The sequence below is a fragment of the Centruroides vittatus genome, unplaced genomic scaffold (assembly GCF_030686945.1).
Source record: "Centruroides vittatus isolate TY-2023 unplaced genomic scaffold, ASM3068694v2 contig_754, whole genome shotgun sequence".
Taxonomy (NCBI): domain Eukaryota; kingdom Metazoa; phylum Arthropoda; class Arachnida; order Scorpiones; family Buthidae; genus Centruroides; species Centruroides vittatus.
This window is the reverse complement of record NW_027122490.1, coordinates 499,261-514,224: the sequence shown is the minus strand read 5'-3', so window position 1 is coordinate 514,224 and position 14,964 is coordinate 499,261. Positions and strand designations below refer to the sequence as shown.

The following is a 14,964-nucleotide window of genomic DNA, read 5'->3' as shown; positions in this document are numbered from 1 at the left end:
GAGATGGCTTTTTAATAAACAGCCTTTAAAGGCCGTTTCAAATTACAGTCAAACCTGTTTTTATGCAGTGGATAGGGACCACATTAAAAAAAACGCATTAAAAAAAAAAATTGCACGAAACTTCACGAATGGCTGTAAAAAATAGTTTTCGCAACACAATTAAAAAAATATTTTTTTATGCATAAAAAAAGTCTCACATAGAAAATAACTCAAAACTGTACGAAATAGAATTTATTGACAACAGATGTCAGCACTTGACTGCATCGTCTGGTCTATCGTCTGTTTTACATATTTTTGTCCAGGTGGTGTTTTGTTGACTTAAAAAGTAAATTATTTCATTTTTCGCATATTCATGCAATAATATTACTATAATAAGTGCATTTATGCTATAATAAGTCAACGTGAGACATGACGAATCGCACGAGACTAGTCGCCAACTATACCGCACAAATAAAAAAAAATCGCACAAAAAAAACCGCACAAATTAAAAATTCGCATAAAAAAATCGCACAAAAAAAGACTGCATAAAAACAGGTTTGACTGTACATATACTTCAGAGTATTATTTCTGTCCTCCAGACAATTTTTACAGGCTAAAAATTATAGTATATGTAAGGCTAAAATGGCATTGAGTTCTATGTGGCCTATTTTTTCAAGAGCTAAAATTAATTCTGCTTATATCTACATTAAGTTATTTCACTGAATAATTTTTGTCAATATTACTTTATGCTGAATATGTAGCAATGATAAAATGGGAATTGTCCTTGTTTTATATCTTTGAAAAATTTTTACATTATATAATAAAATTCCAGCTTACATGTTGCATTTAGAGTTTCATATTTCTAGAATATTGGTAATAATAATAAAAGCAATAGTTTCATTTTGGATTAACCTTTTAAAATTAGATGATAAAAGTTATGTTAAGTAGCATATAACAAACTATAAATTGTGTTTAATGATAAATAATTATACATATGTAATTGGTCATTAGTGTTGAAAAATCTGCTAGATTGACATGGTTTCTCTTTCCTGTGGTTGTCTCAAGATCCTCATTTGATCAAAAGTTATCAAATGTTAATTATAAGTGTGTGTTGTGAACAAAGCGTACAAGATTGTTCTTTGTTTGAAAAGAACAAACATTTTCAATTATATCATAATATTAAAACAACTTTTATGTGTGAGGATTATTTATTTACAGACATAAATTATTATGCAAAATGATTAATCCTGCAACTGAGATGTGGTCAAAATTATATATTTTGACATATAGACTAACATTAGATCTCAAGACAATATGCTGTAATTGTAGTATGCAAGTGTATGAAATTTGAAAACATGCATTGTTTTCATTGTGTGAAATTTGAAGCAAGCAAGAAAAAGTATTTGACAAGATTTAAAATCTTGGAAAGATATATAACCACAAATCACTATAAAAGACAAAATCCAGATAATTCTTTCAAAAATGCCAAAAAACTAAAGATAGCTGACTCATCTTCTAATCATTACACAGAAGAAATAAGCACTGAAGAACCAGCATGACACTTACAAAATAATGCTGCTGAAACTTCATTTTATATTCGGGGTTCCTACTCAAAATTTTGTTTTAAATTCCATGGCTTTCCCTGACCAATTCTGTACAAATTCTCTGACCCTCACATCCCTCACAGCAGGGGTGGCCAACAAGTCAATCACGATGGCCAACAAGTCGATCGCCAAGCCAATTTTGGTCGATCGCTAGCGATGTCTTGACTTAATGTATTATATTTGTAACCGAACGCAACTGTATGTATGCAGTTATGACTCGACTCATAAGCAGTGAGTTCACTTCGTACTGAAACAGTGTATAAACATAGTATGTATTTCGCAATTCCCCCTCCCCGCTTAGACTATGCCTATGACAACAAGTCGATCGCGACACATTTTTACGATAAAAAGTAGATCTTATGTACACAAAAGTTGGCCACCCCTGCCTTACAGCATGGCACATAATAAAACCACATTTGACTTACTATGCACTTATGCTATTGTTTCTGCAACTTTTTTTTATTAGTTATTTTTTCTAATTGCCAAACTATTAATATTAAAAATAAAATGTTTCATTATATTAAAGTAATTTATTCTGTTATTAATCCATAGTCTAAATGGTTTAAAATAAATAAATAAAAAAAGGCAATTATTTATTCATTATTCATTAATAAATCCTGTACAATCCATGTACAAAAGTACAGTCAAACCTGTTTTTTTGCGGTCTTTTTCTGTGCAATTTTTATTTGTGCGATTTTTTTTGTGCGGTATATGAAAATTTCAATCAAATTGGAACATAATTGACTCCTGTAAAATTTTTAAAAACTCTATTGGTTGTTTTCTATGACATCAGCAGGTTTTTTCATTTTTTATTCAGAAAAATTTTTTTCTCGTATGTTTATTTCGGTCCCCTCTTATTTTAATAGCATAAAAACCATAAATATTATGTTATATTTGAACAGATGCAGTAAGTTAGCTCCCCTTCAGCTTTAGACTGCAGGTGTGAAATTTCACGCCTTGTTAAATGAAATAACACTTCCTGCAGCTATATTTATCAAATAAAATCATTATTTAACAATTATTTTTAAGTTTTTAATGTTAGATTGGTATTTAAGTGGAAATAATTAATTAATATAAAAATTAAAATTCTTAGAGGATTTTTTTCCCCATTAGGTGTTGCAGAAAAAGGCCCGAGGAGTTAAAAAAGCAATTCCTAGTTATTTCGTACGGTTTCCAGTTATTTTCTATGTGAGACTTTTTTTATGCGGTCCCTATTCACCGCATAAAAAAAAATATTTTTTTAATTGTGTTGTGAAAACTATTTTTTATAGCCACTCGTGAAGTTTTACGCGATTTTTTTAATGCATTTTCTTTTATGCGATCCCTATCCCCCCGCACAAAAACAGGTTTGACTGTATATGCAGTAAGACCCCGCTTAATGCTGCCTTAATTAATGCTGATTCGACATAACGCGGTCCACTCAAAGCCTAAAAACAAGCTCAAAATTTGTGCTGATTCAAATTATCGTCACATTTCAATGATTCGTATATATTATTATTCCCAAACACAAATCAATCAGCAAAAGATGGCAATTTGTCGTAGTGCTGTTCTTTCCTTAAATCTATGTTTGTTTGGTGCAATTTTGGAAAAAAATATAACATCATGGATGCCATAGGAAATACTGTCTTTACTCGGCAAAAATTAACTTATAAATGCATAAACAAAGTGTGTAAGTTATGGCTGAAAGTATCCAAGAATTCTCAATGAGAAGAGCCTATTGCTGTATCATTAGGTTGACCAAATTTTCAACCTAATTGATACAGCAGGACTAGGAGATATAGATGAGCAGGATATTGAGAAGTTATTGTAGGTTTTTGGTAAGAGCCTTACCAACAACAACCTTCAAGAACTGGCAGAACAAGGAATTCATGTAGAACTGGAAAATAATGATTCTGAAAACAAAGAACCCAAAGAATTTTTCTACATATTTCCTTAGGAAAAGTTTGGTAACGATAACTGAAATTGTTGATCAAATTGTAGTGAATGATCCAGATTCTGAAAGGAGTGCAAAAGCAAAACGAGGTGTTTTGGATGTGATCTCTTGCTACTGACATTTGCTTAAGGAAAGAAAAAGAAAGTGACAAATGAAACTACACGACTTTATCACAAAAACAAGAATTTTCAGAAGAGCCAGGACCTTCATCACAAAAAATGAACTTTACATTTCTGTGTGCATATGATTGTGTGTTATTTAACATATTATTATGCAAATTAATATAAAAATAACTTAAAATTAAAGTAAAATCTGTTTATTTTTGATCACGTGTTTCTCCTTTTCTATTTACTCTGTGTTAAAATGACCTCGTTTAACACTGTTTTGCTTAGTGCTTTGTTATCTAGGAACATATCCCCCGCGTTAAGTGGGGTCTTACTGTATTTATTAAATTTCTCTCTTAATATATTTCCTGAACTTTATAAAATATTAATAAACTGAAAAAAAAATAATCAGAAATTGTTTTGTGACACAATCAAAATTATTAAAATGAAAAATGATAAATAATATCATATCATTTAATTTATTTATAATTTTTTTGTACTTTGTAAATTTTTGGAAAAATTGTGTGTATGCTTGAGAGAAATTTTGAGTCCTGAAAATATTATGAAAAGGGAGTGCAGAAGTTGTATTGCATCACTGTACTTCTTGCTGCCTGTATTCAGCTACACTTAGTCAAGCATATTGCCAGCAAAAAAAATCAACAAGACTTACAAGGAGATAAATTCCCTGACTTTTTGACAAATTTCCTGACTTTCCATAACTTTTTCTGAACACTAATAAAAATCCCTGGCTTTCCAGGTGCGTAGGAACCCTGTATATTAATTAATACCATATTAGAAGAAAATATAAAATTAAAAAAATGCTACTTACATCCAAACAATAGTGAGTCTAGAAAAAAATGTTTGATCTTGCAAATATTGCTTGTAATATTCTGTTCTCTCTCTTTTTATCATTTCATAGTGAATTACCAAATAAGGAAGTGCTTACCAAACTGTTAGAGTTTATTAATACAACTGAAATAATTACAGGTAAATTTCAGTTTATGTTGACTTTGATGAAACAAATAGTGATTTGTTAATAAATTTCTAAGTTTTTGATTTGGAATCATTAAACATACAGTTGTAAAGATATTTGAACTGACTTAATCCTTTATTAATATATTGTACTAAAGAATACAGTTATATGGCCACAGAGGATACAGTTAAAAAACCTGCCAGATATTTTCAAAGATCCAATGTTTCAAAATATTAGCTGAATCATTGACTAATAAACACCCAAACTTTTATATGTGTAAAGATCACTTTTAGCGTCCTAGGTCGAAAAGCCACGCAACAGAGATAATTAGTCCCACCTGGGGGTTGGGGCTATAAACGACGGGAACAACAAAGGGAGTAGCATCTCTGTTTATGGTACACGTCAATGTGTTTGCCACGTGTTGCCCGACTTGTAAAACGTAAACAAGGGACGGACGCGTTGGTAAGCTACGTTGTCGGGCATAGGGCGGACGTCTTTGGAAGCTCCCAGGGGAAAAGAAGGACCCTATTGGTCGCAAGTGGTCGCCGTAGAATCCCTTAAAAGGTAAGGGTGGCGAGAGAAACGGAGAGAAGGGCGAGAGACCGGATACGTGGTAGTCTCTGGCACTAGGTAAACCTTTGAGGTGTAGAGAGAGTGTTCTCCTCTTAGAAAGTCCTCTGAGAAGGGTTAGTGCAGGGACTGAACGGCCACACGGTTGAGCCAGCTCCGAAAAGCGACCTGAGTTCCCCGAAGTCTAACAGTCCCCAGTAGACAAGCCGACGTGAGATACCACATCCTTGTTGCATAGTGTATGTAATGTTGTCGAACTTGTACATCCTGTAAATATTTGTTGTGTAAATAAACTGTATATATTCACTTGCTGAGTGTGGAGGTGTAGCTTTCCTCGAACCATCTTACGGACATTCTCGAGTCATAAAACCCAACTCGAGACGGATCATCGTAAAGATCGTAACGGATTACGTAAGAATCTTCACTATATGCTTTAAAAGTTTCTTTTGTATATGTACACACGGTTTACAAGTTGTACACGGTTGTACGGTGTGTACACGGTTGTGTACATACGGTACACAAGAAAGTCTTCCCTTCAGAGCATGTGGATGTTTTTCTTTATCCACGAATACAGTTTACAGATCTTGTGGAGCTTCATTGGATGGATTGTTGTTTTCAACAATTCATCCAATGAAGCTCCACAAGTTTGTCTACTTCATCTGATGGAAGTCCAACATTGGCTGCTTCAATTTAGCTAATATTTGCAAATAAATTTCTTGTCTATTCAAATCCAATCTCAAATTCTGAAAAATACATACCAAATTTCTCATGTAATCCTCATAAGTATGCTGTGAAATTATTGATAATTTTATCATTGGTTTCCATAGTTCCAACTTTAAGCACAAGCTTTAACCGTAGATGAACATTAAAGAAAGTGACCTCTCTGTTCTACAATGCTAGGTTCAATCCATTCAGAAGTGTAAAGGTATCAGTAAGATGTGTCAGTTGAGCAAACTAGAAAAAGCCATGTAAATAAATTTTGATACCATCACCCAGTTCAAAGGACTTTTGTATTATGCTCCAAGATAACCAATAAACTTCAATATAGAGAAGAAATTTTATGTGCTTACTTTCTCCATCTCTTTATACAAAACTTCAAAAAAAAACAAAAAAACATGTGCATTGAGAAAACTTCCTTTCATAAGATTTGCAATTTTCACTCTTTCAAAATCATTTTAAATTTGTCAGGCATCTTTTTTGCATCCAATTGTTCACAACGAATGTAACAATGTGCGCTAGAATCAATGGTGCAACTTTTCCATTGTGTGTTCAGAACATGATAACATCTAATTAAGTTAACAAAAAATATTTGTTGGTTTGAAAAATATTTGCTAGACACAACATTGATAAAAATATAGGAAAAGTTCATATATTTTAGAAAAATGTAAAAAATGATCAACATCAATAAAATAGATATAGGAAAAAATATTAAATAAAAAGAATTATAAATAATTGTACTTTGCAATAATTATAAACAATATCAAATATAAAAGCACACAATAGATACAGTAATAGTTTTTGCTAATAATGCTCTGGATGATATTAAATGAATGAATATTTTTAATTATAATTATCATCTTACTTTTCCTGTTCGTAATTAAATGACCATAAATGAAATGTTAAACTCATTCACCTTAATAAAGTTATGTACAGGTACTCCTAGACTTACAACCAAATTCTGTTAAGGGATCTCTATCATAAGTTAAACAAATAAAGGGATATCATGTCCAAGATTGTGTATAAATCTATTGTAATATTGCTTATGTACAGTATGTAAATCAGATGATGTCTCATTCTCAAGTTTAATAATCATATTTATTGAATTATTAACACAAAAATTCACAAAAACATGAAATAAGACAATCACATTTTAAAGCAAAAAACTCAAAATGGAGGAATATATCAATCTTTGTGGGAATTGATTTTATTTTTTATTGTTACTTCTTTAATTTACTATTAATTCACTTTAAAATTATTATAAAATTTAGATTACAACAATAATGATAAAGCAATTTGAAAGTTCTGCTTTTGCTTCTTATATGTTAATGACACAAATTCAAGTCATAGTTAAAAATAAATATAGTTACAAGTTACTGTTATATAGTAAGGTGTTTATTGCCAATTAAAAGTATTTACATTTAGTAATACAGTTGACTCACCTTAAAACAAACACTGATAAAGCAAATTCTCATGTTAAAGTGACTTTTGATGTTGCCCTGGAGAAACGTCATTGTCACAACGTTAATTTTCATGCAGACAAAAATTTTACCAGAATTCATTAAACCAAACTGTAAATTACCTTCACAATCCCCAAGAAATAAACCTATTTCTAATAATGGTTGCTTTTTACACTTTTTGATGTAAACAATAAAAAGTGGCAGTGTAACAAATGTTCCATTTTCAGTAGAATAGATTTTATTCTCCTAAAAAGAAAAGCTGGGTTTGACCTCTGATTGTACAGCAATTCAAACATTTGGTTTCAGCAGATCATTCTATTGTATTTAGAAAATAGAGGTTAAAACTTAAAGACACATGCCACTCTGATACACTGCTCCACACTTAAAAGACAAATACTGTCTCCCTCTCATTTTGTTTGAGTTGAAGATTATTTACAACATTAAATTAATTTTATTTAACTTTATTTAGTAAATTAATTCAAAACATTATAATTTAGGGCTTTTGATTAAGCCTATTAAGCCTTAACTTCCTAAATTATGCAACCTTTACCATAACCATAAATATCATTAATACAAATCTCTGATAAAGCAAACAACCTACTGTTCCCCTAGCAATTTGTATTAAAGCAAGTTGACTGTAATAGTTGTTTCATGCCATTAGTAATGCAACATATTAATTCACTCAAAAATAATTTGTTTAATATACTTTCAGCTGTTGTAAGCTAACAGTATCTTATCATTGATTACATTTAATATCATAAATAAAATTTTTTCTATAAAAAAATAATGGGAAATAACTAACCTGATGCTCTTGGTTGCAAACCAGATGATATTTGAGAGGCTACTGGTTTGCGAATAATATGTCCTGTTGCAGTCATAATGGTACCAGTGCTATTTAATGTTCCAGATATAAGAGATGTTAATGTTGTTGCAGGTGTTGTTGGCTTTGTTAGTAATGTTTGTTGCTGCAATAATGTTTGAGCTTGAGACTGTATAGGAGACTGTAATTGAGGCAAGAGCTGTGTTGATGGTAACTGTGGCTGAGATGATGTAGAAGTAGGAATTGTATTTCCAGTGCCAGATACTGGAGTTAAAGCTGTTGAAGGAGGCATATCATATTTCTGTAGTTGTAACAAGTAAGCATCAGCTGAATAAAAAAAAAATAAATGATAATTATTTATATGTATGGCTAGTTAATAAAGTTAAATATAAACAATAATTTATAAATTCAAAATATTAATAAAAATTTTATAAAAAATTTTTTACCTGTTGGAACTGAGCCCCAACAGACATCTAATGTGGTTGTTGAAGCTCGTACAAGTTGAACTCGAGAAGGTGCAATTGGTTTTTCTGTTTCCAAATACCATAAATCCTTACAACAAACCTGCAAAATTTAGATATGAAACAATTTAGATAACTTTAAACTATTTTAAATTAGTAAAATCTAACAAAATCCATGCATACTATAAAATTTAGAATTGCTAATGATATAAAAAAAATTTAGTTAATGTTACCCTAAATATACAAAATGGCAGCTTGTCTCTGATTCCAGCAAGGAAACATTGGGAATCACGTTCTAACCTAACCTATTCTAATAATTTGGTTGCTAATAATTATGGTAATTTATTAGAATAGGTTAGGTTAGGTTAGAACGTGCATCCCACTGTTTCCTTGCTGGAATCAGAGACAAGCTGCCATTTTGTATACATAGGGTAACATTAACCAAAAATTTATAGTAAAAATATAATTATGTGGCAAAGCTAGGTCAATTCATATGACACATACATTCTATTATAGTCAACTAAGACCTACCTTATTAATAGGACACTTACACTGGTGTGATAGTTATTTGCAATAAGTATGAGTTCTTAATGAGAAAAAACAAAATCTTTATTTTTCACCTGTTGTTCCACTGTTGTGAAACAACAGGTGGTAGAACACTAATAGCAACAGTGTTCCACCACTGCAGAATTTGCATAATTTCTCTTTATTGACCTTACATGTTCTTTCATACGTATTTTTAATTGTCTTTTAGTTTCATCTACATATGTTTTTCTTGGGTTACAATTACAGTCAAAAGAATAAACTACCTCTTTTTCTTCCATTATATATCAGTTTTTTTATCTGACTTATGATGATATAAATATTTTTTAAATAAATCATTTTTTTCAGTATTAAATTCAATTTATCACTTAAAACTCTTTTAACTCTTTCAAACAGTTTTAATTAATAGCTACCCGAAAAAACTGCTTGAAAAATGGCTAAATTGGATAATTGATAACGAATATAGAAACAGAAATAAAACATTTGATAAAGATAAAAAATGTACAAATTTAATTTATATACCGAAACTATTTGAAAGAGGAATGGTAAATTGAATTGATTTTAAATGGTAAATTGAATTTAATACCGGAAAAAAATGATTTATTTAAAAAATATTTATATCATAGGTCAGATAAAAAAACTGATATAATGGAAGAAAAAGAGGTAGTTTATTCTTTTGACCATAATTGTAACCCAAGAAAAAGATACATAAGTGAAACTAAAAGACAATTAAAAATACATATGGAAGAACATGTAAGGTCAATAAAGGGAAATTATGCAAATTCTGCAGTGGTGGCACACCACTGCAGAATTTGCATAATGAAATGGATGTGAAATAGATTTAAACACAATTAAAATAAAGAAAAAAGAAAGCAACAATTTTAAATGCCAGTTATTTGAACATATCTATATAAAAAGACAAAGCAATAAAATTAGGACAGGAAATCCACCAATCATGGCAGAGCATAATCGATGACGACAGTACTAAGCAAAGGGGTATAAAAAGATGGAAGTGATAGGTGATGGGTAATTAGTTGTTCAAGCGAGCTAAGGATGGTTATGTAAGTTCAATTTAATTTTAAGAGTGTTTTTGTATTTGTAAATTTTAAACCCCCTTTTTAAAAATTTTTATGCAGAAATATGTATTCAAAGAATGTAAAATTGGTGATTATTCTATATGTGGTTTATGCATATTTTGAGGTATTCAACTACAAAAAAAATTTGTAAGTTTTTATTATATCGTTGTTGGGAATTTTTAAACTGTTGTAAGATAAAATTTAATTATTGTGTACTTTTTAGAACATTGTTGTAAACCTGCTGATGAGGGAAATATGTGTCCGAAACATAAATATGTATATTATGTGTACAGGAACAACAGGTGAAAAATAAAGATTTTATAATGAACATGTAGTACACTTCACGCCAGTGTTTAGAAAATTAAATAAATGACACTTCCATGTAGCGGCATTATTAACAGTGTTTTATCAAATCACTGTTAGTAACGCCACTAAATGGAAGTGTTATTTATTTAATTTAATATAGATTTTGTTTTTTCTCATTAAGAACTCATACTTATTGCAATGTAAGTGTCCTATTAATAAGATAGGACTTAGTTGACTATAATAGAATAAAACAAGAGATAAGGATGTAAAGGCAACTAAATTAATCATATGACACATGTTTATCATTTTTATCAAGTCATTTTTGCAAATATTCAATGCATTAAAAAACCAATTATAATTCAATAAATATTAATGTTAAATAAAGAGAAATTTTTTGTACCCATATAAACTTTTTATTGAACTAAAAATAAACAAATATGAAATATTTTAATAAATTTTTCAAAAAATTAAAATTATAGTTGAATCATCTTTTTCCACAAAAAACTTGATATTAGTTAAGTCAGACCATCTAAAATTCTGTAAAAATTTATCTTAATAGGAAAAAATTTTCTTTACATTGTTTTGCTTTAAAATTCTTAAAAATAATAATTCCTGTTGTTTTTCCATATCTTTATTCCAAGTAAAATATGTTGTTATTTTTGTTGTTTATATCCTCTATCAGATGCTCAATGGAAAGTTTACTTGTTAGTAGTAGATTTCTTGGCAAAAAGTGAGCCTGCTGTACTTGTTACCAGTCTACTATGTATTGTAAGAAACACTTAATCTTAAATATTTACTACAGACTCAAGAGATAAACAACATTTGAAACTGTTCACCTTGCAAGTAAACTTTTTCACTTGATCATTACACTTATTTGCATAATAATTTTCATAATTGTATACTTTTGATTTCTCTTGATATTAATATTTAACAGTATTAATAAAATTCACAAATCTTTTAACCTGCATATATAACAATAGGTTCGTTCATTTTATAAAAAATAATATACAAAATATTTAGAAATATGTAGGTTACAGAAGATATTAGAAATGCATTATAAAATTTTTTCATTTACAATATGTACTGGAGGAAATATTGTAATTATGCAGTGACCAATCTTTTAATTCAGCTGAATAGTCAAAATCTTCAGAGTACAATTATTTTATTGAATTTAAAACTATTACATTACTATTTAAATTCAAATTTGCAAAATTCATAAAACTACATGGATCCAAAAGGATTCTACCAGTTCCCCCCCCAAATCTACCTTAGTTATCTGTATACTAAACACTTCAGGTGTGAAATACAGAGCAAAAAACAAAAGAATAATTACAAAATAGAATATCATCTGTATAAATGTGATAAAACACATCTGTACTTAGATAATTACTATAATTGGAACTAATTAAAAATAAAACATCTTCCATGAGTTAGACTTTCCACATTGCAATAACTGAGATAATTCTGACTTATACTGTGTTCATATATTTCTATTATTTCAATTTGGTACTGTCGTTAAATGCATTGTGGAAAAAACGAAAGAATAACTGAATTATAGCCTTCCTACCATCATAGTTGTGTTCTTGGGATGTATGGAAGTACAGTACATCTAATGTAAATAGTCTATCTTTCACTTGGATATTTTTCCATACTTTCAGCTATGAAAGATTCAATGGTGACCTTGTCATTTCATAATACAATAAATTGTAGGATTATGTTTAAATGCAACTTCCAAGTTTGTTTCATTGGCAATCTTTCTGTATTTATGTGCAAGGCTTGCATAGTATTCACTTTCTTACATTTATTGGAAAAATAGCAAATAGTGCATAAAGTAGATGAAATGGTGTTTGGAGTGATTCAAACAATAAAATAAGCTTTCTAATGGTGTGAAGATAGAAGCCATGCATGATAGCAATAGTTTCAAAGAACTCAAATACAGTACTAGAAAAGGCTCAACTGCTCTCTCTGTTTTTGTCAGTTCTTTGGAATGAGATGTGTGTTGTTAAAATGTATTAAATAAACCAACATTGCTGAAATAATGGAAATGTACAAACATAACATAATTACAAGATACAAAATGTTTTATCAACACAAATTTTTTATACAATTAGTTTACATGTGTATGATAGTAATTGCATTTTAAACCAATATTCACTTTTATATATTTTTAAATTTTAACTTACTTGACAACCTTTATTCAATCTTAATTTTGTGTTTTTCATTAGTCTCAATCATTTAATTTAAATGCAAATATAAATTTAATTGATTTTATACACAACATTCTATTTCCTAAGTATCCTTTTGTTTCTATTCAATATATTTTAACTAAATATAGAAAATCATTCAAGTGAATTGTTGAAACAACTAGATTATTGCAATTGCTCAAATATCTCAATTACAATAATTTCATTCCAGTAATTTTCTCTTAAATTAGTCATTTGAGTAATGATTACAAATGGTAGATTGAGAAATCACTTGAAGACTAGTTCAAGTAATGGGTCATTCAAACATTCCTCAAATAGTTGTGCTAAATCTACTAATCACTCATTATTTTATTTATGACATTCAAAGAATGTTACGTAGAAAACCAAAACTAAATTATAGAAATAATCAAAGATACAGCTAATTGAAAAAAAAAAAGAAATCAATCCCAAAGCAAGATTCAAACCTGCAACTTTTGTTTACCATTCACATATACATCTATAAAACAAAACAGTTTGCTTGAAAGTTTAAAAAAATATTTAAATAAAAGCTTTTTCACTCAAACACAACTTTAACTTTTTCACTTGATGTTCTAGAACAAATCAAATTTGAATGCTTGGGTTAAAATGATTTAAATATTCATAAATAAAACAATACACTTGTAAAACCATTCCTTCACAGTATTTTTCAGGGATTATACTTTTGCAGACAAAACAATATGATTACATATATTCAATATTTTAAAGTATGAAAGCATTGCATGCATTCAGAACTTGCATTATTACAAATTACACTATCCAGTCACATTAATGTGACCACCTGTCAAAAGCCAGAATAACCACCTTTTGCAGCACGGACTGCTGCCAGACATGCAGGAAGAGAGTCAATAAGGTTCTGGAAGGTACTCGCAGAGATGTGGAACCCCAGACCATAATGCTCCCTCCTCCAGCTTGGACCCTTGTGACAATTGTTGCAGGGTGTTTGCTTTCAGATGCCTCACGCTGTATACGCCAAAGTCCATCTGTCTGGTGGAGCATGAAACATCATTCATCGAAAAAAGCCACCTGTCGCCACTCAGTGGATGTCCAGTTGCCATACTGGCATGCAAATTCCAGCCTTCATCACTAATGAACAGGAGTCAGCATAGGTGCTTTAACCAAGCGTCTGCTGTGGAGGCCCATATGCAGCAACATTCACTGAACTGTCGTTGAGGAGACACTTTTGGTAGCTCCTTGGTTCATCTGGGCAGTCAGTTGGTCAACAGTTGCATGTCTATTTGCTCAAACACATCTCTGCAGCCATCGTTCACGTCTGTCGTCTAGGGCCCATGTGCACCACATTTGCCACATCGCTGATTTTAGATAGTGCCATAGTGCCATTTTCCCATGCATGGTATACTTTTATCATAGTGGCACGCGAACAAAATTAGCCATTTTGGAAATGCTTCCACCCTTGTCTCGGAAGCCAATAATCATGCCCTTTTGGATGTTGGATAAATCGCATTGTACATCCATTACGACAGTGATTGCAATGTGTTTCGCTTACCTCAGATACCCTTTATATACCCTCCACTGTAATGTGTTGCTACCTGCCACCTGTGATTAGTTATTTCACATTGATGTCAAGAGTAAGGGGTGGTCACATTAATGTGACTGGACTGTGTATAAAGCCTTCACCAAGAATAAAATTTTTGATTCATTCCATTTTGGTTAATAATTTTAATCTGAAGCTAGGATGTAAAATACCAAAGATGAACAATAGCTTTAGCAGTCTCTTTTATGTTCTATAATATACAGCAGGTGATCAGTTAACAAACATAATCTGTTCCAAGACTTTGTTTGTTATTTGAATTGTTCATTAACCAATTATCGATTTACCATAGGTTTTTATGGAAATTTCACTAATTCGTTCTGAAGACTCCAAAAATAAAAAATATATACCTTCTTACTACGTTTATTTATATGTAATAATAAAAATACATATATACACAGTCTTGCATTTTTATTAGTCATGTTTTTTTCTGTTTGTAGAGGTTAAAGAATCTGTCCACTGTCAATTGCTTTTCTCTCTTTTTCAGGATTTTTCGGAAGTAATTAATAGCATTATCGTCGTAGAGATCCCAGAGTCTATTAACCTCAACTTGGTTTAGATGCCTGGAAGAGTCATTGATGTTAAGAATGAGGAAGTCCCTTAATTGACAAAAACATGATTCAATA

General features: G+C 30.4%; 1 protein-coding gene across 3 annotated transcripts in view; it reads right to left on the bottom strand.

The window, feature by feature from the left end:
* Hcf (Host cell factor) overlaps positions 1-14,964 on the bottom strand; it is a 208,568-nt gene that overhangs the window by 146,138 nt on the left and 47,466 nt on the right. For all 3 annotated transcript variants that reach the window (XM_067277724.1, XM_067277726.1, XM_067277725.1), the window contains exons 6-7: positions 8,607-8,724; positions 8,143-8,487 (exon numbers count right to left, since the gene is read on the bottom strand). In XM_067277724.1, coding sequence (XP_067133825.1) covers positions 8,143-8,487; positions 8,607-8,724 — 463 coding nt within the window. The remainder of the gene's footprint in view (positions 1-8,142; positions 8,488-8,606; positions 8,725-14,964) is intronic.